The sequence below is a fragment of the Lissotriton helveticus genome, chromosome 1_1 (genome assembly GCF_964261635.1).
Source record: "Lissotriton helveticus chromosome 1_1, aLisHel1.1, whole genome shotgun sequence".
Taxonomy (NCBI): Eukaryota; Metazoa; Chordata; class Amphibia; order Caudata; family Salamandridae; genus Lissotriton; species Lissotriton helveticus.
The window spans coordinates 334,437,493-334,463,857 of record NC_136057.1 but is presented as its reverse complement, the minus strand read 5'-3'; the positions used below and the strand labels follow the sequence as shown (position 1 = coordinate 334,463,857).

At 44.5% G+C, this 26,365-nt stretch overlaps 1 protein-coding gene across 14 annotated transcripts in view; it reads right to left on the bottom strand.

Moving 5' to 3' along the window:
- The window catches only part of LOC144804990 (V-type proton ATPase 116 kDa subunit a 4-like), a 6,844,636-nt gene that overhangs the window by 921,645 nt on the left and 5,896,626 nt on the right, over positions 1-26,365 (bottom strand). For all 14 annotated transcript variants that reach the window (XM_078671938.1, XM_078672103.1, XM_078672267.1 and 11 more), the window contains one exon: positions 13,028-13,093. In XM_078671938.1, the coding sequence (XP_078528064.1) occupies positions 13,028-13,093 (66 nt within the window). The remainder of the gene's footprint in view (positions 1-13,027; positions 13,094-26,365) is intronic.

Here is a 26,365-nt window from a genome sequence, read left to right as displayed (position 1 = left end):
CCTATGCACCACTGACTACCCCTGGGCATAATGGATGAAGGCAAGCAAGGCAGACTGGGTGCAGGCCTATGGCACAAAGCACACTGCCTGGCTTCAAAATGGCCCCTAGAACCCCACCCACATGGCCAGCCCCTGGACCAGGCCTCAAAATGGCCCCCACCCACATGGCCAGGCCCTGGACCAGGCCCCAACAACACCCAAAAAATCAAAATACGCCCAAAAATCACTCCAATCCAATAGCATCTATGCCCTAAATGATGTTTAAAATCAAGAGACCACACAGAAAGACTTGGCCTATGCACCACTGACTACCCCTGGGCATAATGGATGAAGGCAAGCAAGGCAGACTGGGTGCAGGCCTATGGCACAAAGCACACTGCCTGGCTTTCAAATGGCCCCTAGACCCTCACCCACATGGCCAGGCCCTGGACCAGGTCTCAAAATGGCCCCCACCCTCATGGCCAGGTCCTGGACCAGGCCCAACAACAACCAAAAAATCGAAATACACACAAAAATCACCCCAATTCAATAGCATCCATGCCCTAAATGATGTTTATAATCAAGAGAACACACAGAAAGACTTGGTCCATGCACAACTGAGTACCCCTGGGCATAATGGATGGAAGCAAGCAAGGCAGACTGGGTGCCGGCCTTTGGCACAAAGCACACTGCTTGGCTTCAAAATGACCCCTAGACCCTCACCCACATGGCCAGGCCCTGGACCAGGCCTCCAATTGGCCCCCACCCACATGGCCAGGCCCTGGACCAGGCCCCAACAACACCCAAAAAACCGAAATACACACAAAAATCACCCCAATCCAATGGCATCCATGCCCTAAATGATGTTTAAAATCAAGAGAACACACAGAAAGACTTGGCCCATGTACCACTGACTACCCTTGGGCCTACTGGCTAGTGTGGCTTTAACACGCACCCCAAAATTACAAAAAACATCCACATATAACTAATAACAGTTAGCTATTCAATTCCACGCCATCCATGCCGTAAATGATTAAGTTCATCAAAACTCACAGAAACAGTTGTATCATGCACCCATAACTAACCCTGGGCCTATTAAATACTGTTGCTACCCACAATATATTTAAACTATTGTTCAAAAAGTTGTGAAAAAGTTTATAAATTGTAGTTGCAGCAACTGCAATGCCCCAAACGAACAACACCAACTTACTTGTAAAATCTCAACTCCAAAAGTGAGCCAAACAAAAAGTCCTCAAATACAAATAGCCAGCAGCAGCCATAAAGAGTAATCCTTCCAGCTCCAGATCCAAATGAAAAGTGACCAGGACATGGACAAAGCAGTGGGAGGAGCCTTCTGGACAGGAACAGGAAGTTGGAGACTGTGGGGCATTTCTTTCCTCCCAACCCCAGAAAAATGCACTCCTTGCACAAAAAAGTGCAGCCAATGTCAATCTGAAGAGTTATCCTGATCCAAATCATCAATTTCAGAAGGTTTATGCTGCCAGCGATAGATTTCTTGTGCAAAATTGCAATTTTTGCTATTTCGGGAAAGCAAAAGGTTCAAATCTCCCGCCGGATGTCAGCTGCAAACATTTTATAGGCCGCAAGATTATCAGCATAGTTACTATTCCATAAAATACAAAGGGAGAAAGCATATTTAGGAATGAACGAGCAGTTGTTCTCCCGCCTTCAGGTTCTGCAAAACCAGGCTGCCAAGCTGGTATGTAACAAAAGCAAACGAGACTCTGCATCGGCATGTCTAAAACAACTCCATTGGCTGCCGATGCGCCAGCGCGCCACATTCAAACTACTTTGCAATGCGCACAAAGCCCTCCATAAAACAGGCCCTACAATCCTGCAAGGGAAAATTGAATTTTATATTCCAAACAGGAACTTAAGATCCATTAACTCAGCCCTAGCAAAACCTAAGCGTATTTACAAAACAAGAACAGGAGGACGAGCCTTCTCGCACCTGGCGGCCAAACGATGGAATGAACTACCGATGGATCTGAGACACACTGCGAACCTTTTTTTATTCCGGCAAAAACTCAAAACACATCTCTTTCCCAAATACTAACCCCCCTGCTCAAACCTCAGCAGCCCTTTCTTATTCAGCGCCTTGATATCCCCTGGGATGAATGCTGCGCTCTACAAATACCACAAATAAATAAATAAATTTACAATGCTAAATTGAAACGGGTTCGAATACACCTATATCTCACCCTTCCTTGCTAGTAGGTTATTTTATATCTACAGAAGGTCTCTTGGGATTACAAGGGCGGTCCCATACCTCTGGTCTTAGCAGAAATGGATGACATCAGTTTCTGCACCTGCTCTCTGCATGCAAATGTTCTCCAAGTGTGTGTGATCATGCCTACGCAGTGCATTATTAAACGCGCCTAATTCAGAGGTGGCCACAGCTGCATATTTGTTATGTCTAGAACGTGCGCTGATGAGTCCGAACAACAACCACTGTGTTGAAATAACCTTGAAGGCCTCGGCACTCACTGTTCAGACAAACCTTACAAGGCTGCTAATACTTTTATGTGGTCCCCAAGATGCATAAAGGCAAACTTCCTCCCCCTGGCAGACCAATCGTATCTGGTATAGGGTCACTTTTAGAACCCCTGTCAAGATTCTGTGACTTCTTTCTGAAAACCATCGTACAGGGCACATCTACATACCTGAGAGACACAAAAAGTCTACTAACACTGCTGGAAAACATCGAAGTAGAAGAAGACTATATCCTTGTAAGCTTTGACATAGAAAGTCTTTACACCAACATACCACAAAATGCTACCATCGACGTACTTAAGAAAACACTTGACAATTCTGAGTGGAACTACCGCACCCCCAAAGAATTTATCATACAATGTGCTATTCTCGCCCTCAAAAGAATTTTTTTTGAATATGAAGGTTCCCTGTACCTCCAAGTAGGGGGTACTTCCATGGGCAGTGTTTTTGCCCTCAGTGTAGCGGGGCTCTACGTCTATGACTTTGAACAAAAATTCATCTTGGCAGCTGACAATCCTTATGGCACCCATATCAAATTTTGGCGACGGTACATAGACGATGTCTTCACCATCTGGCAAGGGCCGCAAGAGACATTAATGTCATTCATAACCTGGCTCAACAACTGTGACCCAAACCTACGATTTACACACAGCATAGACAAGAACAAAATGGTCTTCTTGGACATTGAAATCCAGAGAGAAAATGATAGCCTGATGACGAAAACACACTTTAAGCCAACTGCAAAAAACAACTTGCTGAGATATGACAGCTTCCACCCCCGCCCCCTTAGGGAAAACTTGCCCTACGGACAGTACCTGCGACTAAGAAGAAACTGCAGCAAGTTATCTGACTACAAACACCAGGCGGAAGACCTCACCATGAAACTAATGAATCGAGGCTACCCCCAAAAAATCATAAAGAAGTGTCAGAAGCGAGCAAGGAATCAACCCCGACAAGCCCTACTTGAGGATACACCCAAGAACAAGGAGGACATCCCACTCACATGTGTCACAACATATAATGCAGTGTCAAACCAGGTGAGCAAAAGCATCAGAAAACACTGGTCTATACTTCGTACTGGGAACTACAAATGGGAAAAAACGCTCTTTTCTTATAAAAAAGCACGCAGCCTAAAAGACAGTTTGGTCAATACCAGACCCAAGACAACAACAATGATCACCAATCCTACCATTACAGCAATATGGGGACTCCCACCAGTAACTGGACACTCTAGATGTGGGGACTGCAGTGTTTGCCATCTCACTGACAACACAAAGACCTTGGACCTAGAACACGGAAAAGTCTGGCAACAGAGATCACATACAAATTGTAACAGTTCCAACGTCATATACTTGATCAAATGTACCTGTGGTAAACCTTACATAGGAATGACTACACGCAAAGTGAAACAACGCATATCAGAACATCGCAGCACAGTGAGATGCAAAAAAAACAATACCAGACTCACAGACCATTTCCTCACAGTGCATCACACCCCTAATGATATGCGGTGGACTGTTATCGAACAAATCCAACCAGGTCCTAATGCACAAGCACGCCTCTTTGAAAAGGAACAGCGTTGGATTTACAGACTTTCCACCCACAAAACGGGTCTTAACGATAATATTCCATGGGCTACAGTACTCAAGTAAAATCATTACCTTCTAACTATAGGCACTTACCCTGTACCAAGGTACTCCGTCTTTGGCTCTCTAATCGGACACCCACCCCTTGCCCCACAGCTCCCAATACACTGGGGATGTGCCTGACTCTTTACCTTGACTGACAATGCTCCAGGTCACTATATTTTACCATATTTCTTCCCAGAAATTCATACTGCCATCATGCTTACGTTTTGCATATTAAAACGGATGCACCCCATTTCATTCCAGATATTCATTCTGTCATCAAACTTACGTTTTTTAATAAAAACGGATGCATACAAGCTTCCTTTATTTATTTATTGTTCCTAGTATTTCCCTAAAATCCCTTCTGGATACCCAGATATTCTAATGCATGACGTGTACATACGCTTTGCATTTCATAATGCCCCATTGTCTTCGTTCAGCCTGTTATGCCTCGCATTCAGGAACACCGACACGTCATCACATCACATGACGTGTTTAGCCAGGCCCCCAGCGGGACGTAACCACGCCCCCAACGGGACGTATCCACGCCCACCCCGGAAGTGGCCGACGTCTCTTATCCCTGATCGCAATGCACGGCAGCACTAGCCGAGCAGAGGACGATGGCAGTAGGTTACATTCTGACCTTTTCACGCGCCAACTGTAAGTAGACCCGCTTTCTTTTTCTGAGAACCCGACCCTGATCGGGATAGTACGGCGCTTTTCACCCGGCTAAACCGGCCCTCTTGGTACAGCTTAATGCACTTTACCCTTACATTCCGCCATTGCAGAATATGTTGCCCGCATGTGAAGAGCCTACGCCCTGCCCGATGAAGCACCTAAGAGCTCTTAACTAAGTAAGCCATAACTCAAGCCATGAATCCTACATGTACTCTTAAGTGTTATATGTGTGTTAGTCATGTACGTCATTTCACGGTCACGAAGACTAATTAACAATGATGCGCACGAATTGCGGCACAAGTTTCTTGTAGTCACTTCAAACAATAATTTCATCGCACCATGGTGAATATATAGATATATATTCGATAAATAAGTATGCATGCAACTATGCACGCACCTACTGTAGAGTGCGCCACCAAGATGGTATACGAGAACGCGATAATGATAATGCATGCAGTAATGCACGCACCTATTGATCCATATGAGTGCCCAGCATTATCTAGTGTCACGTTATTTTCACCCGGAGGGCCATTAACAAACCTCTATGGCATGATATTTCACAACACAGAGACACGCCACGACGTTACAGGAGAGTAAACGTGATCATAATTCTGATTTGTTTTCCTCCATTTTTCCCACAGGTCTCTTGTTTTTCAACTTTTTTCTGCCTGCTCACTTATTTAATTGAGCGCACATACCCCTAGCAATTTGCGAAGTGGGTCCACAGGGGATCAGGATAGGGTGCGCCTTTTAGGGGGCCCACACCTTCCGTCTGCCTTTCTTTTGGTCCTGAGGAAACCGGGCACTCGCCCATTGGTAGAAACATGTCGACCAATTCACACCAACACATATAGAGATGACCTGGTCGTAACTTGCCTACTAGCATCTCGCCACTATTTATTTTTTAACATTGTTCAGTTGCTCTATAATAAAAATAATATTTTTGAGTTAAACCAGGACAATTTTTAACATAAAAATTTTTTGCACTTACAGTCACAACCCGCTCCACTGTATTTCAGGTGTCGAAGCACACCCTGGTGACGCTAGGCCACCAGGGTGGACCCCGATGATGAAGCATGTCACCGCTAGGCTGGTGAGTGAGGGGTTTTAAATAAAAGGATACACTTTTCCTTTATGCCAAAAGGTCTACCCTCCAGAGATTTTCTCTAAATTCTCTGTTGGGGATACTCCTTCTTTTGTTTCATAGAATTCCTACCAGGGGAATAGGAGTAATCTCGGTCTCACTTGTGAGTGGACAAATCCCTTGCTCTCTTTTTGATTTCAAAATTCCTGGCAGCGCACAGCTGCGAGAGTGTATTTCACACTATAGAACACCACAGAGTACATAGTACGGCTAACTTGGCGGAGAACCCTGGCCTAACTTATTCCACGGAAGAAATAGACTCTATTATGAGTGACCTTAACGTCTTTGCTGATGCCAAAATTAGCAACACCATCTCCCAAACATCCGAGTGGGAAAAGCTGACGGAAATGAAGCGAAACCGAATAAGAACTATCTTACATGGGACAATACTGAAGGAGTATGTCACCAACAATATAGCCCCAAAGGGCTTATTAGTCACAAATGCTCCACGTATTTTTCTGGATGATGCGGAATTTAGAAAAGACTGGGCCCTCATTGCGTGGCACTGCACGCACGATTGGATCATATTGATCCTCAAAACAGCCATACGCCTCTCAGAAAAGATCCAGATAGAGATCCAGGTCACAGAAACTCAAATAAAAGCCAGTATCACCGGCTATAAGAGAAAACTAGATGACCTGAACAAAGAAATAAATGAATACCGGGAAAACCTCACGCAACAAAAGGCCCAAAAGTTTCAAAAAGACCTGAAGAAATTCTCATTCATGAAGGTCTATCCTTATTCTGACCCAGAGTACAAAACGACTGGAGCACCAGACCAAGACTCTGATGTCTCAAGTAATACCTCCAATAGTTCTAACAGTAGTGGTGGATCCAATAACGGGACAACAAGACAAAGACAGCAAGGCGCACACAGAGGACATTACCAGTGGCCACAATACAACCACCCCCTCCAACACCCTTTTCAACACCCACCGGTAAACCCATTCCAACAACCACCGCAGTTCCCCATGTATGGATGGCAACCACCCTTCCAACAATTCCCCTTTCCACAAAACCAATTCCGTCCTCCTTTTCAGAACAGAGGCAGGCGCGGAAGAGGACGCAACAAGCGAGGGAACAACGTCCACTGGGAGGAGGAAGACACAACGGGCAGCATCACCAGGAGCAAGTCGGGAGCGAACAAAGCAGGCCCCAGCAATGCGAGGAGTTAGTAACAAACCTATCCTCACGTATACTCACAACCACAGAATCTAATGTCCTCAACAAGGGACTAGGCTTTGTGCCCACTGCGGCTCTTGACAAGTTCAAATTACATTGCGAACTAGCTTCTTTCTTCCGCAAACTCAAGCTGAAAGCATTTTTTGAGAAAAACATCACGGATGACTCTAATTAAATCGTCAACGAAACAGGTCTCAGATCACGATCAACCTTCACACCTCCACCACACTCAGTTCCGGTGGAAATTAGCACCTCTGAACAGGCTGTGTTCAATGACATAGAAGCCTTAACAAGCAATGCGCAGTACCAAAACAACAGCAGAGCTGAGAACAAAGCAATGTCAGACTTGAAAAGTGATGGCAACATAATAATCAAACCAGCCGACAAAGGCGGAGGCCTAGTAGTAATGAACAAAAGTGACTATGATGCCGAATGCAAACGTCTGCTAGGGGACACAAAAAACGACCAAAGACTACTAACGGACCCAACCGAAGACCTGCGTATTGAAATTATCAATATGGTGGAAACAGCAGAGACCGCAGGCCACATCTCCAAACAGGAAGCAGACTACCTAAGCAAAACAGAGGGCAAGATTCCATACTTTTATGTGGTCCCCAAGATGCATAAAGGCAAACTTCCTCCCCCTGGCAGACCAATCGTATCTGGTATAGGGTCACTTCTAGAACCCCTGTCAAGATTCTGTGACTTCTTTCTGAAAACCATCGTACAGGGCACATCTACATACCTGAGAGACACAAAAAGTCTACTAACACTGCTGGAAAACATCAAAGTAGAAGAAGACTATATCCTTGTAAGCTTTGACATAGAAAGTCTTTACACCAACATACCACAAAATGCTACCATCGACGTACTGAAGAAAACACTTGACAATTATGAGTGGAACTACCGCACCCCCAAAGAATTTATCATACAATGTGCTATTCTCGCCCTCAAAAGAATTTTTTTTGAATATGAGGGTTCCCTGTACCTCCAAGTAGGGGGTACTTCCATGGGCAGTGTTTTTGCCCCCAGTGTAGCGGGGCTCTACGTCTATGACTTTGAACAAAAATTCATCTTGGCAGCTGACAATCCTTATGGCACCCATATCAAATTTTGGCGACGGTACATAGACGATGTCTTCACCATCTGGCAAGGGCCGCAAGAGACATTAATGTCATTCATAACCTGGCTCAACAACTGTGACCCAAACCTACGATTTACACACAGCATAGACAAGAACAAAATGGTCTTCTTGGACATTGAAATCCAGAGAGAAAATGATAGCCTGATGACGAAAACACACTTTAAGCCAACTGCAAAAAACAACTTGCTGAGATATGACAGCTTCCACCCCCGCCCCCTTAGGGAAAACTTGCCCTACGGACAGTACCTGCGACTAAGAAGAAACTGCAGCAAGTTATCTGACTACAAACACCAGGCGGAAGACCTCACCATGAAACTAATGAATCGAGGCTACCCCCAAAAAATCATAAAGAAGTGTCAGAAGCGAGCAAGGAATCAACCCCGACAAGCCCTACTTGAGGATACACCCAAGAACAAGGAGGACATCCCACTCACATGTGTCACAACATATAATGCAGTGTCAAACCAGGTGAGCAAAAGCATCAGAAAACACTGGTCCATACTTCGTACTCGGAACTACAAATGGGAAAAACCGCTCTTTTCTTATAAAAAAGCACGCAGCCTAAAAGACAGTTTGGTCAATACCAGACCCAAGACAACAACAATGATCACCAATCCTACCATTACAGCAATATGGGGACTCCCACCAGTAACTGGACACTCTAGATGTGGGGACTGCAGTGTTTGCCATCTCACTGACAACACAAAGACCTTAGACCTAGAACACGGAAAAGTCTGGCAACAGAGATCACATACAAATTGTAACAGTTCCAACGTCATATACTTGATCAAATGTACCTGTGGTAAACCTTACATAGGAATGACTACACGCAAAGTGAAACAACGCATATCAGAACATCGCAGCACAGTGAGATGCAAAAAAAACAATACCAGACTCACAGACCATTTCCTCACAGTGCATCACACCCCTAATGATATGCGGTGGACTGTTATCGAACAAATCCAACCAGGTCCTAATGCACAAGCACGCCTCTTTGAAAAGGAACAGCGTTGGATTTACAGACTTTCCACCCACAAAACGGGTCTTAACGATAATATTCCATGGGCTACAGTACTCAAGTAAAATCATTACCTTCTAACTATAGGCACTTACCCTGTACCAAGGTACTCCGTCTTTGGCTCTCTAATCGGACACCCACCCCTTGCCCCACAGCTCCCAATACACTGGGGATGTGCCTGACTCTTTACCTTGACTGACAATGCTCCAGGTCACTATATTTTACCATATTTCTTCCCAGAAATTCATACTGCCATCATGCTTACGTTTTTCATATTAAAACGGATGCACCCCATTTCATTCCAGATATTCATTCTGTCATCAAACTTACGTTTTTTAATAAAAACGGATGCATACAAGCTTCCTTTATTTATTTATTGTTCCTAGTATTTCCCTAAAATCCCTTCTGGATACCCAGATATTCTAATGCATGACGTGTACATACGCTTTGCATTTCATAATGCCCCATTGTCTTCGTTCAGCCTGTTATGCCTCGCATTCAGGAACACCGACACGTCATCACATCACATGACGTGTTTAGCCACGCCCCCAGCGGGACATATCCACGCCCACCCCGGAAGTGGCCGACGTCTCTTATCCCTGATCGCAATGCACGGCAGCACTAGCCGAGCAGAGGACGATGGCAGTAGGTTACATTCTGACCTTTTCACGCGCCAACTGTAAGTAGACCCGCTTTCTTTTTCTGAGAACCCGACCCTGATCGGGATAGTACGGCGCTTTTCACCCGGCTAAACCGGCCCTCTTGGTACAGCTTAATGCTCTTTACCCTTACATTCCGCCATTGCAGAATATGTTGCCCGCATGTGAAGAGCCTACGCCCTGCCCGATGAAGCACCTAAGAGCTCTTAACTAAGTAAGCCATAACTCAAGCCATGAATCCTACATGTACTCTTAAGTGTTATATGTGTGTTAGTCATGTACGTCATTTCACGGTCACGAAGACTAATTAACAATGATGCGCACGAATTGCGGCACAAGTTTCTTGTAGTCACTTCAAACAATAATTTCATCGCACCATGGTGAATATATAGATATATATTCGATAAATAAGTATGCATGCAACTATGCACGCACCTACTGTAGAGTGCGGCACCAAGATGGTATACGAACGCGATAATGATAATGCATGCAGTAATGCACGCACCTATTGATCCATGAGTGCCCAGCATTATCTAGTGTCACTTTATTTTCACCCGGAGGGCCATTAACAAACCTCTATGGCATGATATTTCACAACACAGAGACACGCCACGACGTTACAGGAGAGTAAACGTGATCATAATTCTGATTTGTTTTCCTCCATTTTTCCCACAGGTCTCTTGTTTTTCAACTTTTTTCTGCCTGCTCACTTATTTAATTGAGCGCACATACCCCTAGCAATTTGCGAAGTGGGTCCTCAGGGGATCAGGATAGGGTGCGCCTTTTAGGGGGCCCACACCTTCCGTCGGCCTGTCTTTTGGTCCTGAGGAAACCGGGCACTCGCCCATTGGTAGAAACATGTCGACCAATTCACACCAACACATATAGAGATGACCTGGTCGTAACTTGCCTACCAGCATCTCGCCACTATTTATTTTTTAACATTGTTCAGTTGCTCTATAATAAAAATTATATTTTTGAGTTAAACCAGGACAATTTTTAACATAACATTTTTTTGCACTTACAGTCACAACCCGCTCCACTGTATTTCAGGTGTCGAAGCACACCCTGGTGACGCTAGGCCACCAGGGTGGACCCCGATGATGAAGCATGTCACCGCTAGGCTGGTGAGTGAGGGGTTTTAAATAAAAGGATACACTTTTCCTTTATGCCAAAAGGTCTACCCTCCAGAGATTTTCTCTAAATTCTCTGTTGGGGATACTCCTTCTTTTGTTTCATAGAGTGCTAATATAGAAAAACATATTATTCTCGTGTGAAGCAAAACACTCTGCTAAACTCAAACATGCATTAATCAGAGCTCTAAATTTAGTCCACTCTAATGTTGTATTACTTTTCTTGGTAGAGCTAATAAACTGTCTCTTACTTCGTAGAGTCCTTTTACTAATGTTCCAGAGTCTTTTCTACTTTGCGTGATGTAGCGCGATGCAGTCTTTAACTTTTAAATACAAAAAATGTCAAAATTAGCTTATCGGAATTTTGCGATCATCTTTTGTCATGTGTGTTATTTACCGGTTGCAGCAAGGCTTGGAGTAATCTCTCTCATGTTTCTTTCTATCTTTGCTGCAGGGTTAAAGGAATGCTCTAAGCAGAGCCGAAGACTCAGGAAGTAGATGGCCAAACCTCCAGAAGGACTTGAGGATTGGAGAAGCCAGGGAATCCACGAAGGAAACAACAGGAAAGGAGCAGGTCCAGAGACAGCTCCTATTTCAGGTAAGTTTCAGCAGGGACTTTGAAAACACGTCCGTAGATCCCAGCAGTGACGCGACGAAGCGAAGCACCGTTTGAAAGCGGGAGGGCTTTTTTATAGTTGACAGCGCACGAGCATTCCATGTGTCCTGCACTCTGCACGTGTACTGTTCTCCCAGTTTAACCACGGGGCCCACGTGTGCCAGTAAACATTGGTATACTCAACAGCAGCCATACTGGATTCGGTAGAACGGGCAGGATTGCCCACGTGTGCAAACAAACACTGCTACCTCCAAGTAGCAAAGGCATACAGTAGCTAATACAGCAGAATGTACATGGAATACAGTAACTAATTCAGCAGAATGTACAAGGACATAACAATTGAGCACAAATACCTAGTTCTGTCAATAAATATCCGACAATTAGGATGAACCCCTAACAACCACCCCTAGTACCAATACCAATACCAATATCTCCACCAACACCACTACCACCACCAATACCACCACCATCAATACCTGTACCACCACCACTAATCTCCCCACCACCCCAATACCAGTACCAGTACCACCACCACCAATACCAATACCACCACCACCCATATCTATACCACCACCACCAATACTACCATCTTCACCAATACAACCACCACCAATATCATCAATGTGTGTGCTGTAGTACTCTGGAGGTGGGACACACCTTTTTGATGTGTACTTTTTATTTCAATTGTTATTTCAATCTGGGTCCTCTTTATTCCAACACAGGTCATTCATTACATTGTGTATAAACTCCATTTAACGTTGTGTCATATCATACTCAGTGTGTGATATATTAATTCAAAATGACAATATATTAATTTTTATTTGTGCTATAGTTATTTCAACAGCACATTTACATATTTAAGCACATTTATTATTTTCAACACATTATATGCCTCTTAATAGGTGTCAATAATCTCAGCAATTTTTGATGTTCTTTTTATTGCATTTTGGATGCATTCCAGTGTTTCATATATTCCATTCAGTGAGGTCCATAGTTATTTCAGAATGGTTGATATACATTTCATTATACGTCTTATTCAAATCAGTGAATGCATTGATATCATTTCTCAAGTAGCATAGTGATTCTGCCATGCATAATCTTTGTTTTGAAACATCACATTGATTCTATCATCTATCTTATCTGAGATATTATATTCATTCTGGTATCTGTTACATACATTTTGCCTTGTGCTTTGCATTTCATGAAGTAGCATATTTCGAGACCTGTAATAATGACCTGAACAGCTTCCCGTAACTACCCAGATATGAGCAGCAAACTAGACAAGATAGAATTGGCCTTTCACAGTCTGAGTGGCTATTTTGTAACACTGACCTTTGCGGAGTGTTGAGAATCCAAAGGGTCAGATTTGTTTTGAAATATTGTCACTATGGTAGCATCCTGAAAAAAGAGAAAAAACAAAATGTAATGCATGTTTAATGTGGACTGCCCATCAAAATGAGTTACACAATTTTTAAAATATTCAAAAATTTCAAGAATCAATAATAAACGTGGCTCTCTTTTAGATGGTAGTAACACTTAATTTAGCTGCAGGTAGAATTTCACTAAGTTCAACTGCGTGTAAAAGATGTGCTGCATCTAGTTTGTTTGGGTGTTGTAGGAAAGTAGGATCTGTTTTTATGATTAACCCCACTTTTTGCCTGGTGCTATGTTGTTTCTGACTAGTCTGACTGGGATCCTGCTAACCAGGACCCCAGTCTCTGTGCTTGATCTCCTAAATTGCTTATGGAAAGTACTTAGGTACATCCCAGATTGGATACTGGTGTACCCTTATAAGCCAATAGTATATGGTACTGAGGTACCCAGGGCATAGGTGCACTAGGAGTCCCCATGGGTGGAAGCATGCATTATGCCAACCTTGGGAGATCACTAAACTGTAACTACAGGCCTGTCATTGCAGACTATGTAAGGCTGTGGCTAGCACCACTTACAACAGATATAGCTTTCTCTATATCTAAGGTCTCTGCCCTTAAAACCTATAAGTCACACCTAAAGCAGGCCTTTCGATCCTGAAGGCAGGGTGCTCAGTTCTAAGTGTAAGGGTGCCCCTGCATGAGCAGGACACCCCTACAACCTTCAAAGTCCATTCTCCCTCCTTGTAAGTGCATCAGCCACAATGATATATAGAGTGGCCATGCGTCATTACTCGATGACCATCTCTAAACTGGCTGTATTTAACCCTGTCATGTTTGGTATCAAACATTTTGGAAACATACCTCCCACACCGTAAATGGTGTGGGAGGTATGATTCAATGCGATGTAAAGCTCCTCCAGGAGGCACTCAGTGCTCCTGATACCAGTCTTCTAGACCCGGGCATCACAACATGGCTGCTGCCGACAAGAGACATGATTCTGCCCTCTTGTTGCTGAGCCAAGCTTGAGCAGGGGAAGGCAGAACAATAGGTATCCTGTTTCAGGGAAGTGTCACCACCTTCCAGACAGGGTTTAGTGTATTGGGGCTGGGTGGGTGTGCTTGTAGCACCACCTAGTCTGGTTGAGGGGCACATTTGGTCCCCTCCTTGCAAAGTCCAGTTCAAACCAGCTGAGGGAGCCCTTGGCTCCTGCTCTGTTGCAACACTGGACAAAGGACATGGGAGAATCTTCCCCACTGTCCAACCCCTCCCCTGGCAGGTAACTCTGAATCATCCCAACCCTTTACTTAGGGTACTTCAGGGCTTACCTGTAGGTGGGATCCTAGATTCATCATGGTACAATATTGATATCAAGATACCACTTCTTCATTGACCACCTGGGCACTCTGGACTTCACTGGACTTCGCTAGGGCTTGGAGACTGCAACTGGGAAGACTACTGCTGCTTCTGTTCTCATCATACTGCAAGTCTGCTGCAACGTCTGTGCCCGTGCTCCCTACAGGAATCTTACAAGGACTGTAGACATCCAGGACACCTGAAGGAATTTCCGTTAAAGGGAAGGAGTCATTTCCCTGTATATGCAGGCACCACAACAAAGCTGACCGGTCTGCTGATCCTGGGCTCCCACGGACTCAGCAACACAGGTGGTGGTTCTTCACATCCCTCGAGGTCTGCCCTGTCCTCTCACCAAGTTTTAGGCCAGTGTCCCTCTTCAGAGCCGCAGGAACCGAAAAACCTGTGTAGCCCCAACCTCAAGCTTATTCTGTCACAAAGATTTTCACCCCCACTGCATCACTTGCACTTTGGGCCTGGATCTTTGGTGAGCTGCTCAAGGTTCTCTTGCGACTCCAGTGCCTCCGGCCTGTGGGTCCTCTTGAGGGTCTTCTCTTATTTCAGCTGGCTCCCCTAACTGTTTGGGCCTGCTCTGACTCCCCTGCTTGTGATGAGTCACCTGGGCCTTGCTGGTCCCGACATTGCATCTTTTTCGCTTTCCACATTGGTTGCAGTTGCCAAGGCTTGTTGGTGCTCCCGATGGACACGACCCCTCAACTCTCGATGTTGGACAGCTTGTGAACGGCTCCTGAACAGTGTTGCCTGGTCCACATAGTTGCAGCTCCAAGGTCACGATCAGCTTTCCTTCAACAACCGACATTGATGGGCATTCGTTTTCTGTGCCTCCTGGTCACTCCTGGTTGGCAAAAACTCTGTCCCCTCTGCTTGCAGGTTCTTCTCGTCTTTAATCCACCTTTGGGTTGCACCGGACTCTTTCACCTTTTCCAGCAGCGGCATCTTCCTGAAGACCTCCACTGAGTTCGACAGTGGGGTCTGACACCAATTCACACCTATGCACCTGACTTTCCCTAGTTTAGGTATCCTAATTCCTAGGGTATCAACGGGTGGGGTGGCTCTCCAACCTTCTTTCTTCCACTGGGTTTCTTCAGAGTACAGTGGGAAGGGTTCTTGTTTAAAATTCAATCAATCAATCAATCAATCAAAAGTTTGTTAAGCGTGACTACTCACCCGTGACGGTCTCAAGGCACATGGGGTTACAGGATCCGTTCCATCAAGAAGGGGGTATGTCGAAGAGCCAGGTTTTGAGATTCTTTGCGAAGATGGAGAGCGATGGTGTCTGTCTGCGGAGAAGCGGAAGGGCATTCTAGGCTTTCCTGCAAGGAAGGAGAAGGAGTGTCCTCCAGATCTGGTCTTTCTAGTGCGGGGAACCACAGCGTAGGAGAGTTGGGCTGATCATGGGGTCGTTTGGGGTCTGTTGAAATTGAGTCGGCTGTTCAGGCTTGTGTGCGTGGGTGAGTAACTTGAAGGTGATTCTGGCCTCAACGGGGAGCCAGTGGTGTGTGCGCAGGTGCTGGGAGTGGTGGCAGTGTTTTGGTAGGTTGAGGACCAGTCTTGGCCTAATGACGATGGTGATGTCCGGCCCTGAGGTGGTGTTGGTCCAGGTTTTGTTTTAGAATGCTACGTCCAGGGTGGTGCTGTCGAGGAGGTCCCAGATTTCGGTGGCGGGTTTGTGGAGGCATCGGATGTTGAGAAAGATGCAGTGCAGGGTCTTTGGTCCGGTTGTGTTCTTGTGGGCGGGTTGTGCTGGATTTGTGTTCTTGGCGGTGCTGCAAGTGTACTGGCAACATTGACAGCTGAAGGGTCCGTGAGTGTCGGCTGGTGATGCCAGCTTGCAGTTGTTGTAGCAGCTTGGGTTGAGTGCGTGGGTGCCGCTGGGTCTTAGCGTTGGCGGGCGGAGGTCCAGGGTTCCTGGTGCTGATCGTGGTCAGGTCATGGAGGGGCGCAGACTGACTTGCCTTAGGCGCTCCATCTGCGCGTGACTGCACAGCGCCCGCCATTATGTAGGGGAGAGGGCGGGACTGGAGGTAGGGAGGAGGGAGCGGGGGCTGTGTCAGGGGGAGGGGCCGCAGGAGCAGCAGCGGTAGGAAGAGTATGGAAAAGAAGAAAACGTACCCAAGTGAAATTAAAGAAAGTAAAATTACAGAAAGTAAAAAGATAAAAGGGGGAAACCAGGTGCTAAACGAGTTAAGTAGTGGAAGTCCTGAGGAAAAAAATCAAGTGAGCAGGGGTGAGGGGGGCACCAGGCAGGCTGGTGACTGCATCGATGTGTGTCTGCGGCGGGCTGCTGGTGCGAACCCTGGAGCAGGGAGGGCTCTGCAGCTGGGCGATGCGACGATAGAGCAGAGCTGCACAATTGCAACAGTGACTTACCTCCGTGGGGTTCCTGGTTACTTACCTTGGGTGGTTCCATGGGTCCTAGGCAATTCTATGTCTTCTGGGTATAGTCTTGACTTCAATCGTGGTTTGCATACCACTATTTCAGTATATGGGTTGATCTCACCCTGTAGACCGCTCTGTTTTTGTGCTACTTACATGTTTTTCTTGAAAAGTATTGTGTGCACTAAGTATAGCTCGGGGTAGGATATATCTGTATGTGTTAGTGAGTGTCTTATAATAAATACATATTTTTATAAATACACTGTGTGGTTCTTTTTTGCTTAAACGATACCAATAAAATTATGCTCTGGTAAAACCAGCTGCTTTACACTCCTTCTGGACTAAGTCGGAAGGCTGCTCTCCACAGCTACCACTTAGAGAGCTTTCTAAGGTTGTCTAAGAACACTAAAATCACCATAAGGGTTGCCTGGATTAGTGCAGGGTTCCCACTTACATAAGTGTGCACCATATACTAAGCCAGCTTCTCACAGGTCTTTTGCATCACATCATGTTCTGAAAGAAAACAAGAGACATGTATATAATTGCAGGAGCTACACTGAGATCTGGGAAGCTCAAACAACTCACTTATGATATATATCAGTCTGGCAGTTTAGGTTACTATGTTCTTAAAATGAGGGAGTGTCCAGTAAACAGTAAATTAAAGATGAGCGCTATGGTGCACAATAAATTAAAATCAGTAGTTTCTGCCTAATGGTAAGTCGGAAAACTATTGCAATAGGAGGGTGATATGTTCTTTCTTTTAACATCTCACTAGAAACCTGCGAAATAAGTCGATCTTTCCAGTGATCCTATTAGTTTTGATTCTACTACTGGACTACTCTAGTGAGTAACAAAAGTGGCTTTTAGCTAATAGCGTGAAGGTAATCGGCACACTCGATTGAGCTCAGGCAGCAATGCTAGAAATGTTACTTAGATACCTCTCAGCAAATGTTAAATCACGTCAGGTCCAGCATTCCCCCTACGAGGTGACATATTGAGAAACACCTCAACAAAGACATTTTGCACAAAATTGTTACTGGTGCGGCCATTCCTTCCAAAAGACAGTTCCAACAAGAATCAATACTTGTATTTATTTTTAATATTTTGGGAGTGTGTGAGGGATGCCTATTCAGGTAATGGATGGTTCACGTTTTATATCCTAGAGAGCAAGAACGGGTTAGTAAATGATCAATCAGTGGGCAGGGCACACCTGTAACTCTTGAGGTATCTACATGTGCCAAGATAACACCGCAAAGTGATGTAAGGATTCAGTCTGCCGGTTGTGGCTTTGAATGGGTCTGATTAACCGATGTAATCTGCTACAGTGGCTGACGGATGCAAGGACTGGATTGGCTGGAATTCCTTAGCACATTCTATGATCCTTAAAAGGCTGAAATTAACATTCTATAGTATTCTATGGTATTCAGTGTCCTTCAAATTCTGATGTGTCTGTTACTGCTTCGGCATTTTTTTTTATTTTTATTTTTTATTGAGATTCTTAAAGTGCCATGCTTAAACATGATACAGAAAATAAAGTTCATATTATAATTTTCACAATATATACTATACAATCATGTCTAAAATTTTAGTCAAAGTTGTCCCCCCATATTTTAACAAATGTTCTCATCCCCCCGGTTCTTAATGCATACATTTGCTTGCTTTCCTTGACTCTTTTCATTTTCTGCAGCCATTCCTGAATACAAGGAATCTGAACTGAACGCCAATTCTGCAAAAGCAAAGATCTGGCCACCGCCATTACAATATACATTAATTTGGCCAACTGATCAGATAGCGCAAGGTCTAAATCAATACCATAAAGCATTAATTTAACATTCAGAGGAGTTAAAATTTTCAGAAAAGTTTGACAATATGAAAAGATATTGTCCCAAAATGGCTTAATTTTGGAACAATAAACAATAATATGAGACCAATTGGCCGGAGCATACTGCAAACATCTGAAACAATTAGCAGAAGTATTAGGGTACATTTTAAATATCGCTGCAGGAGTACGATATAATAACCATTTTCCAAAATATAACATTCTGCGCCAATTGGCTCCTTTTAATACACTAAAATTGAGTTTATTTATACTCCTCCATGTACTCAAAGTTAACACGTGATTCTCTTGGTTTAGCCATTTATCAATCGCTTTTGAATTAGTGCCGGTTTCCCGACTCTGCGCTATGCGTGTTTTCCACGCCCCAGGTTTCCTTGGCTGTTTTTCAAAAAAGATATCATTGGTCAATTGGGTCGGAAAGCTAATTTGTTCGAGATCTAATTGCTCCCAAAATATATAAATTAGATTATATGACCCAGCCAATAAAAAAATACCTGGATTCCGTACCATAAACTCTGACGGAGTTATCCATAGACCGTTATATACGAAATCCATTAGTGTAATAAAACCTGCCCTAACCCAATTGGTGACTATCTCAGATCCTATTTTAATCTCTAAAAATGGGAACACACTTGTTAAGGGCGTTGTTAAATTTAATAGTGAAAGAGCATATCTTTTAAGCATAGTAGAGCGTTTTTTATGAAACCAAACCAACATCTTATAGCGAGCAAGTTTTGGGAGTTTGAAAACCTGCAGAGGGGAGGGTATCTTAAATTCCAACCAAATTAAATCAAAAAAGAAATTGATAAACAATCCTTGACTATTACCATAATTTTTAAATCTTGATATATATATATTGCGCGAAATATGCATTATAATAGTCCCTTTCATTGGGCAAAGAAAGGCCTCCTTGATCTAGCTTCTCATAGAGAGTTCCGATTGCAATCCGAGGTGTCTTTTTAACCCAAACAAAGGCCCAAAACAAAGATTCCACTTTAGAGAAAAAAGTAGCTGGCAAAAAACAGGAAATGGTGGAAAATAAAAAATTACAAAGAGGAAGGATGGACATTTTAATTAGAGCGACTCGCCCAAGAATGGACAATGGGAGCGTATTCCACCGTGTTAAGAATGTACGTATTTTCTGAAGAAGGGGATCAAAATTAAGTCTATACAAATCATTCACTGAAGAGGAAAAAAAAAAGGATATCTTTTAGATTTGCTTTTAATACAAAAGGTGAGATCGGGGTGTAGGTCTGGAATTATTCCCCACACACACCAAAATCTCAGTCTTCTTTTTATTAATTCGGTATCCCCCCAGAGCCTCGAATTCTTCGAAGATCTGTAGAGCTTGCACTTGGAATTGTAAATTAGGCTTAATTATCAACATAATGTCATCCGCATAAAGCTTAATCTTCACCATGGACGGAATAGGAGGAGAGATGTACATACAATTCCTAATTGCTACTGCTAGCGGTTCAATAAAAAATGCAAACAAGGCTGGTGACAATGGGCAGCCTTGCCTCGTGCCCCGCTTGACTACCACTGTGCCTACCATGGCACTGTTGATAATAATATTGGCTTTCGCGTCAGAGTATAAGTTTTGAATCAAATTTATAATTCTCCCAGGGATCCCAAAATTGTGTAAAATAATAAAAAGAGTTTCCCATACTACCAAATCAAAAGCTTTTTCCGCATCTAACAATAGAACCAATGCTGGAACCCCCTGTGTTTCAAAATAATCTAAAGCCTCAATTAAGTAGTGTGTATTAGTCATCAATTGTCGTCCTGCGATAAAACCATTTTGATCTGGATATATCAAAGATGTTGCGATGTTATTGAAACAAATTAAGAGTAGTTTTGTAATGATTTTGTAATCGGAGTTAGTTGCGTGATAGGCCGATAAGCATTGGGGTCTTTAGCTACCTTCCCCTTCTTTAAAAAACTCACCACTGTACCTTCTCGGAATGACTCTGGAATTGGACCCCCTAACAACATAGAATTAACTAATTGCAAGAAAAGAGCAGGGAAAATACTAAAGAAAGCCTTAAAAAAAACTCAGCGGGAAGCCCATCTGGGCCACAGGCCTTTCCATTTGGGAGGTTTTTCACAACGAGCTCCAATTCTTCCATTGAGAATGGAGTAATCATCGCCAAATAATCTGTATGGGAGAATGTAGGGAAAACATTTTTTCCCAAAAATTAGGTTAATTTTAGAATGATCAATCTTGTGTTGCTGACTATAAATTTTATTATAATGGGCGAACATTATTTTCCCTATGTCCGCCGAATCCAAGACATCAACCTGAGTCACAGGGCATTGTAGCACCCGAATCGAATTTGCCACAGCTTGTTCTCTAGCTTGCCAGGCAAGGAACTTCCCCGTAAAGTTGCTCTCCTCATAGATTTTTTGAGAATGGCTGCTAAACCTTTCCTCGCTCTGGGCGTAAAAGTATGCGTTTAGCTCACATTTAGATTTATTTAACTGATTTTGAATATCGGGAGAGGAATTCTGTAGTCTTATATCCGTCAACTTCTGAATTTTATGCTGCAACAAATTCTTTATAGATCTAGAAGTAGCTAATATAGCAGCATCCTTCCCAATAACTATACCGCAAATAAACACTTTCAGTGAGTCCCAAATAATTTTCCGTGAGGCTGTACCCATGTTTCGTGCAATAAAATCTGTGATCTCTGATTTTAACGAAGCAACCCATAACTCTTCATTCAGATATGCCTTTATTTAACACCCAGCGTTTAGGTATTTTCGTGACTGTCCCCAAAATGAGTTCAGCCACTAACATAGCGTGGTCAGAGAATCCATTATGTAAAAATTTCAAAAAGCTAAAATTCAACTGTCTTGAAACAAGAAAAAAATCGATACGAGAGGAAGACTTAAAACCTTCCTGACCAACATGAATACTCTTTTTTAAATGGATTTTGATTACACCAAGGGTCACCTAAATCAAGTGTTCTTATATAATTGCATATAGATTTCAGTGATTTGGGTTTAGCTTGTTTACGTAAATGTGAGGTAGAGTCTAGCTTGGGATCCATAACAACATTAAAATCGCCTCCAATGACAATGTCCCCTCCCACCATCAGTAATGATTGAAATAAGTCTTCATACATTTTAGAGTTGTCATCAACCGGGGCATAGAAACTTACAAAAGTAATGGGTCTTGGTCTGTTTAAGATTTTGCATGTTACCCAATACCAACGACCCGGGCCGCCCTCACCTACTTGCAAAACTTCAGTTTGTATATTCTTATTTAAAAAGACGGCGACACCCCACTGTGATTCAGAAAATGACGAAAACCCCCGATACGATGCCCATGTTTTAAACATAGAAAATTATTCCATTTTTGACCGAGAAATATGTGTTTCCTGTAGCAATATTACAGAGGGGGTCTCAGATTTAATCCATAATTCAATAGCACACATTTGTTTTTTTATTATTTAACCCATTCACGTTAAAAGAAACTATTTTCAAACTTTCTCTAGTAGTCATTCAGCTGGATATTCTGTACAAAAAAAAGAAAAAACCAATAACACATTTTCTGTTCACCCAGCCTCTTTGCAAATGATCCCCCCCTTTTTATTACATAGCTCCAACGGGACTTTCTGACAGATAAAAAGAATACATTGTTAATCAGCGTTGCACCAAGAACCTCATTTTTCCAATACTTTTTTTTACCCCCCACACCTGTAGTCCCCACTCCCCTCAACTGTGGCCGAATCCCTAACACCTTATCCACGCTAGCCACAGAACCTTACCCCCTAACCTTGGGGTGTCCTGTCATTACACCCCTAACCCTCCCAGAGACCCCCCGCCCTCCCCACCTCTCTCGACAATACCAGAATGGCAGTAAAGTGGAAAAAAGAGAAAAGAAAAATGTTTTTTTTTTTATTCCTCAAATTAACTAAAAAGTACGTTTCCAAACAAATTGCACAGCCTGGCTACATCTAGACCCGCTGTCCGTGTGAAATCTCCCTAAGCTAATCCTGTGCCTCATCCACATCCGACAAGATATAAAATTTGCCTTTAACCAGGACTTTAAGTTTAGATTGCTGGGCAATCATAGCTTGAGCGCCCTTGGCTTTAAAAAGGTAAAGAAGCTTTACAAACTCTTTTCTTGTGCGCGCTGCCGCAGCAGACATGTCCGAGAATATCTGACATTTACTTGACTCAGTCACCACAAATTGTCATTGTTGAATAGCTTTAGACAAACTAGTTTCTTTTATTCGAACATCAGTGAAATTCAACAAAATAGTACGAGGCAGTGTCGAATTAGGGAATGGTTGAGCGGGGACCCGATGTGCTCTTGTTATCATTAAATCTCCTTCGTGCCCTGGAACCACTCTCTGTTGTAAGAAAGACGTAACCCACTGAATCATATCGGTACCCTCAATGCCTTCAGGGACTCCCACTATTCGCAGGTTAGATCTCTTATTATAATTTTCAAGATCGTCTAACTTTGCCTCCAATGTTCGTGTGGATTTAGAAACAATTTTAGCATCTTTTTTTGTCTCTGTCATCTGGTCTTCCAGGCTAGAGATTCGACTCTCTGCTTCCTGAAGGCGAGCTGGAAGTGTGAAGATTGTGTCTTCAATTTTATCCAAACGTTGTTGAATTGAAAACAGTTCTACCTTTTGGGACATCTTCACCTCCCTTACTTCGTCCAGAATTAGGTTTAGCATGTCCTTCACCGTCATTTGCATCTCTCCCATGATCTCAGTATGCGCACCTAACAAAGGACTAAATGGGGCAGAGGAGGTCGTTGACTTGACTATGTCTTGTGACATTTGGAGTGGTAAAGATTCTACACCTTCCTCCCGTCCACGACCTAAAAGATCTGGGGGTCTCTCCTCTTGCGATAAGATCAGGGAAGGGCCCAAACTGGTAGCAGTCCCATTGTTAATTACAAGAGCCGGGCCCCTAGAAGGCTCAGCTACTTCTGAATTGCCTGAGGAAGCACCAGGTGCAAGCCAAGTAAATATGGAATTAGTAGGATTAGTGGTTGCTTTTTTTCTCAAACAGAGGGAACTGTTTTGGAGCCGGCGTTGAAGTTTTCCCACTCAAAATAGACTGACCAGGCGGAAAACCGTCGTGACCCCGTTTATTTTTTCTAACTCTTCAGCAGGGGCGATCTGAGAAGGTTGCTCAGTGAGGGATCCCTCCAATTCATCCGAGCTCCCACCAGAAACATCATCTTTTTCTTCATCTATCGATTTTGCAACGTTCTCTGCATCCTTGGCCTTTTGACGGCGAGCTTTCGCCTTATTACGTGCATTCAGAAGTTTTCCCATCTTGGTTTTGGAGAACTGTGGTAACAGGGGGATAATAGAGGAAAAATATCGAGTCTGTATTGACTACGTTGATAACCCCTATAACCACTCAGTGAGGATAGAGTTAGCGTATTTTAAGTAATCTTCAAATCGCTTTTCTTCTTTCCATTCCTGTCCAGTCTTAATATGAAAGATATAATATTCCAATCCTTTGAACCAAAATCTGGCAGATAGTAAGACAAAGGTCGAGACAGTTTGAAGGAGAAAAAGCCACCACAGGAGTAACACAGCTTTTCTATTCGCTTACTATTCGCTCTCCTTTTCCTCCCCAAATGCGAGCTTTGAAATGTGCATGCTGTAGATAAATCGGTCTTTTATACTAAGAAAGCAGCCATGTAATTATTTTACCGACCACGGCTTTGTGCTCTCCTGCTCTCCTGCAGCGGCCACTCACCTGCCAGATCCAGATCCAGCACCGCAAACGCCCGCTGCTCACCGCAACTGCGGGGAAAATCACCTGCCCGGATTACGGCACTGCAGCCTTTTTTGCAGCCTCGAATATAACGCTTACTGGCAGTGTTGTCTCAGCATTCTCCAAAAACACGGCTCCTGGTGCTCCTAGTACTCCGTCAAAGTCGGAAGTTCCGAGAACACCAGCATGCCTGCCTGCTGCTGCCTCAGCTCGCCGCCATCATGCACGAGGGAAAGGGGAGGGGTTGCAGCTAGGGCCTCCAGGTGCTACGTGGAGGCGTGGATCTCCATTCTCCATCCGTAGCCCGGCCAAATAACACTGGGAGTCATACTGAAATCCCACAGGGTTGGTGCCGTGGACAGGCTGGAGTCCTGCACCTAAAACCGGGGCCTCATACCACTAGAATCCTGGACTGTGGACCTCACAGCAGCAGTGGATGCTTATTCCTTCCCAGGCAGATCGGTCCTTTGCCTTAGGTTGGGGCTGCCCTTCTGATCCTGCTCCTGCTCCTCACCCCGTCGGCTGCCCGAGGCCAGGTGTATTGTCTGTTGAGGCGCTAAACTTGACTGAGTCCTGAGCCTACTTCTCCCCTTTTGCTTCTTAGAGCCGTTCACAGCCCTTCACAGCGCTGCTGCCCCTGCGGCACCATCGAGGCGCCCACCCACTCGCCAGCGAGTACAGGACATGGCACGGCCTGCCACCTGTTGTTGGCAGCGTGCCCAACAGAGGGACTGCTGACTGCTGGAATATACGATCGGAGGCTATGTAAGCAGCGGCGTCTACCCCTTCGCTGGAGCTCACCTCTGCATGCTGCAGTGCCACGGCCCTACCTAATGTTGCTCCAGTCATCGGCCTATGTTTTGGGGCGGGTCCAGCCCCTTGGCCCTGCAGCTCACTTCATGGGCTGCCGGGGTACTCAGCTGGCTGATACCTGCCCGGGCTCTAGAGTGCACTGTCGCCTGAATGTGCTAACCCTTGCATCACAACACCCTGCATGGAACTGCTGCCCCTCGGCGGCTGGCCCCTTTGCCAGGAGCTGGTGAGTGGTGTGACTGTGTGACCTTGCTGCCTGTTCCTGATTGCCCGGTTTGTTGCTGACCCAGGTCTGGCCCCATCATTTTGTCTTTTGCTTGAGGCTGACTTACTGGACTGAGGGTCGGAGGCACATAGCTGTTATTACAATTACGATTCGGCGGCTGCCTCCTGTATCCTTGCTGCCCACTGTATGACCGACTGCCAGCTGGTCACTGGTTGCGGCCCTGTTCATTGATACATCAACAGATGTGCCTGTTAACGTGGGGAACTGATCGAGAACTAGGATGCTACTCACCTGGAGAGTCCCTGCACCGCAGCCCTCCTGCTGTGGGCTGTCTCTTGGGCCTCTCCTGCTTGCAGCCCAGGACCCACTGTGCCTCCTAAGGGCACTCACTACCAGGAGGCATGGCAGAAGAAACTGCTTTTTGACCGAGTAAAGGAGCTGGATAGATCAGAGACACCTGCAGATGTGGTCGATGGCGCTGCTGGTCCCACTGGCCCAGAAGAGTCACACACTGCCAATGCCCTACTGGCTGAGAACAGGTCTGGATTCTTCACCATCGACACTTGCTTTGATACCCTCTCAGGAAGGTAGGATACTATGTTGAAGCCCCTGGACCGTCACCAGATTTGCCTTGATGGTGTCGAAGAACATCTCTACACGCCAGAAGGTGATGCGGCAAGAACAGCGAAAGGCTTGACAAACTGGAACGGCTCCTCAAAACAGTCACCATAAAAACAAGCATTGGCATAGCCAATAGGTCTCGCCTTTGGGACCTTATGAGTGTTTAGTTATCTAGCACACTATCCTTGGTGCAACAACATCAAGTGTTGCATGGCTAAACACTTATAAAGTCCCAAAGACTAGACCTATTTGCTATGCCAACGCTTGCTTATTATTCTAACTGGTGTTTTTATAGC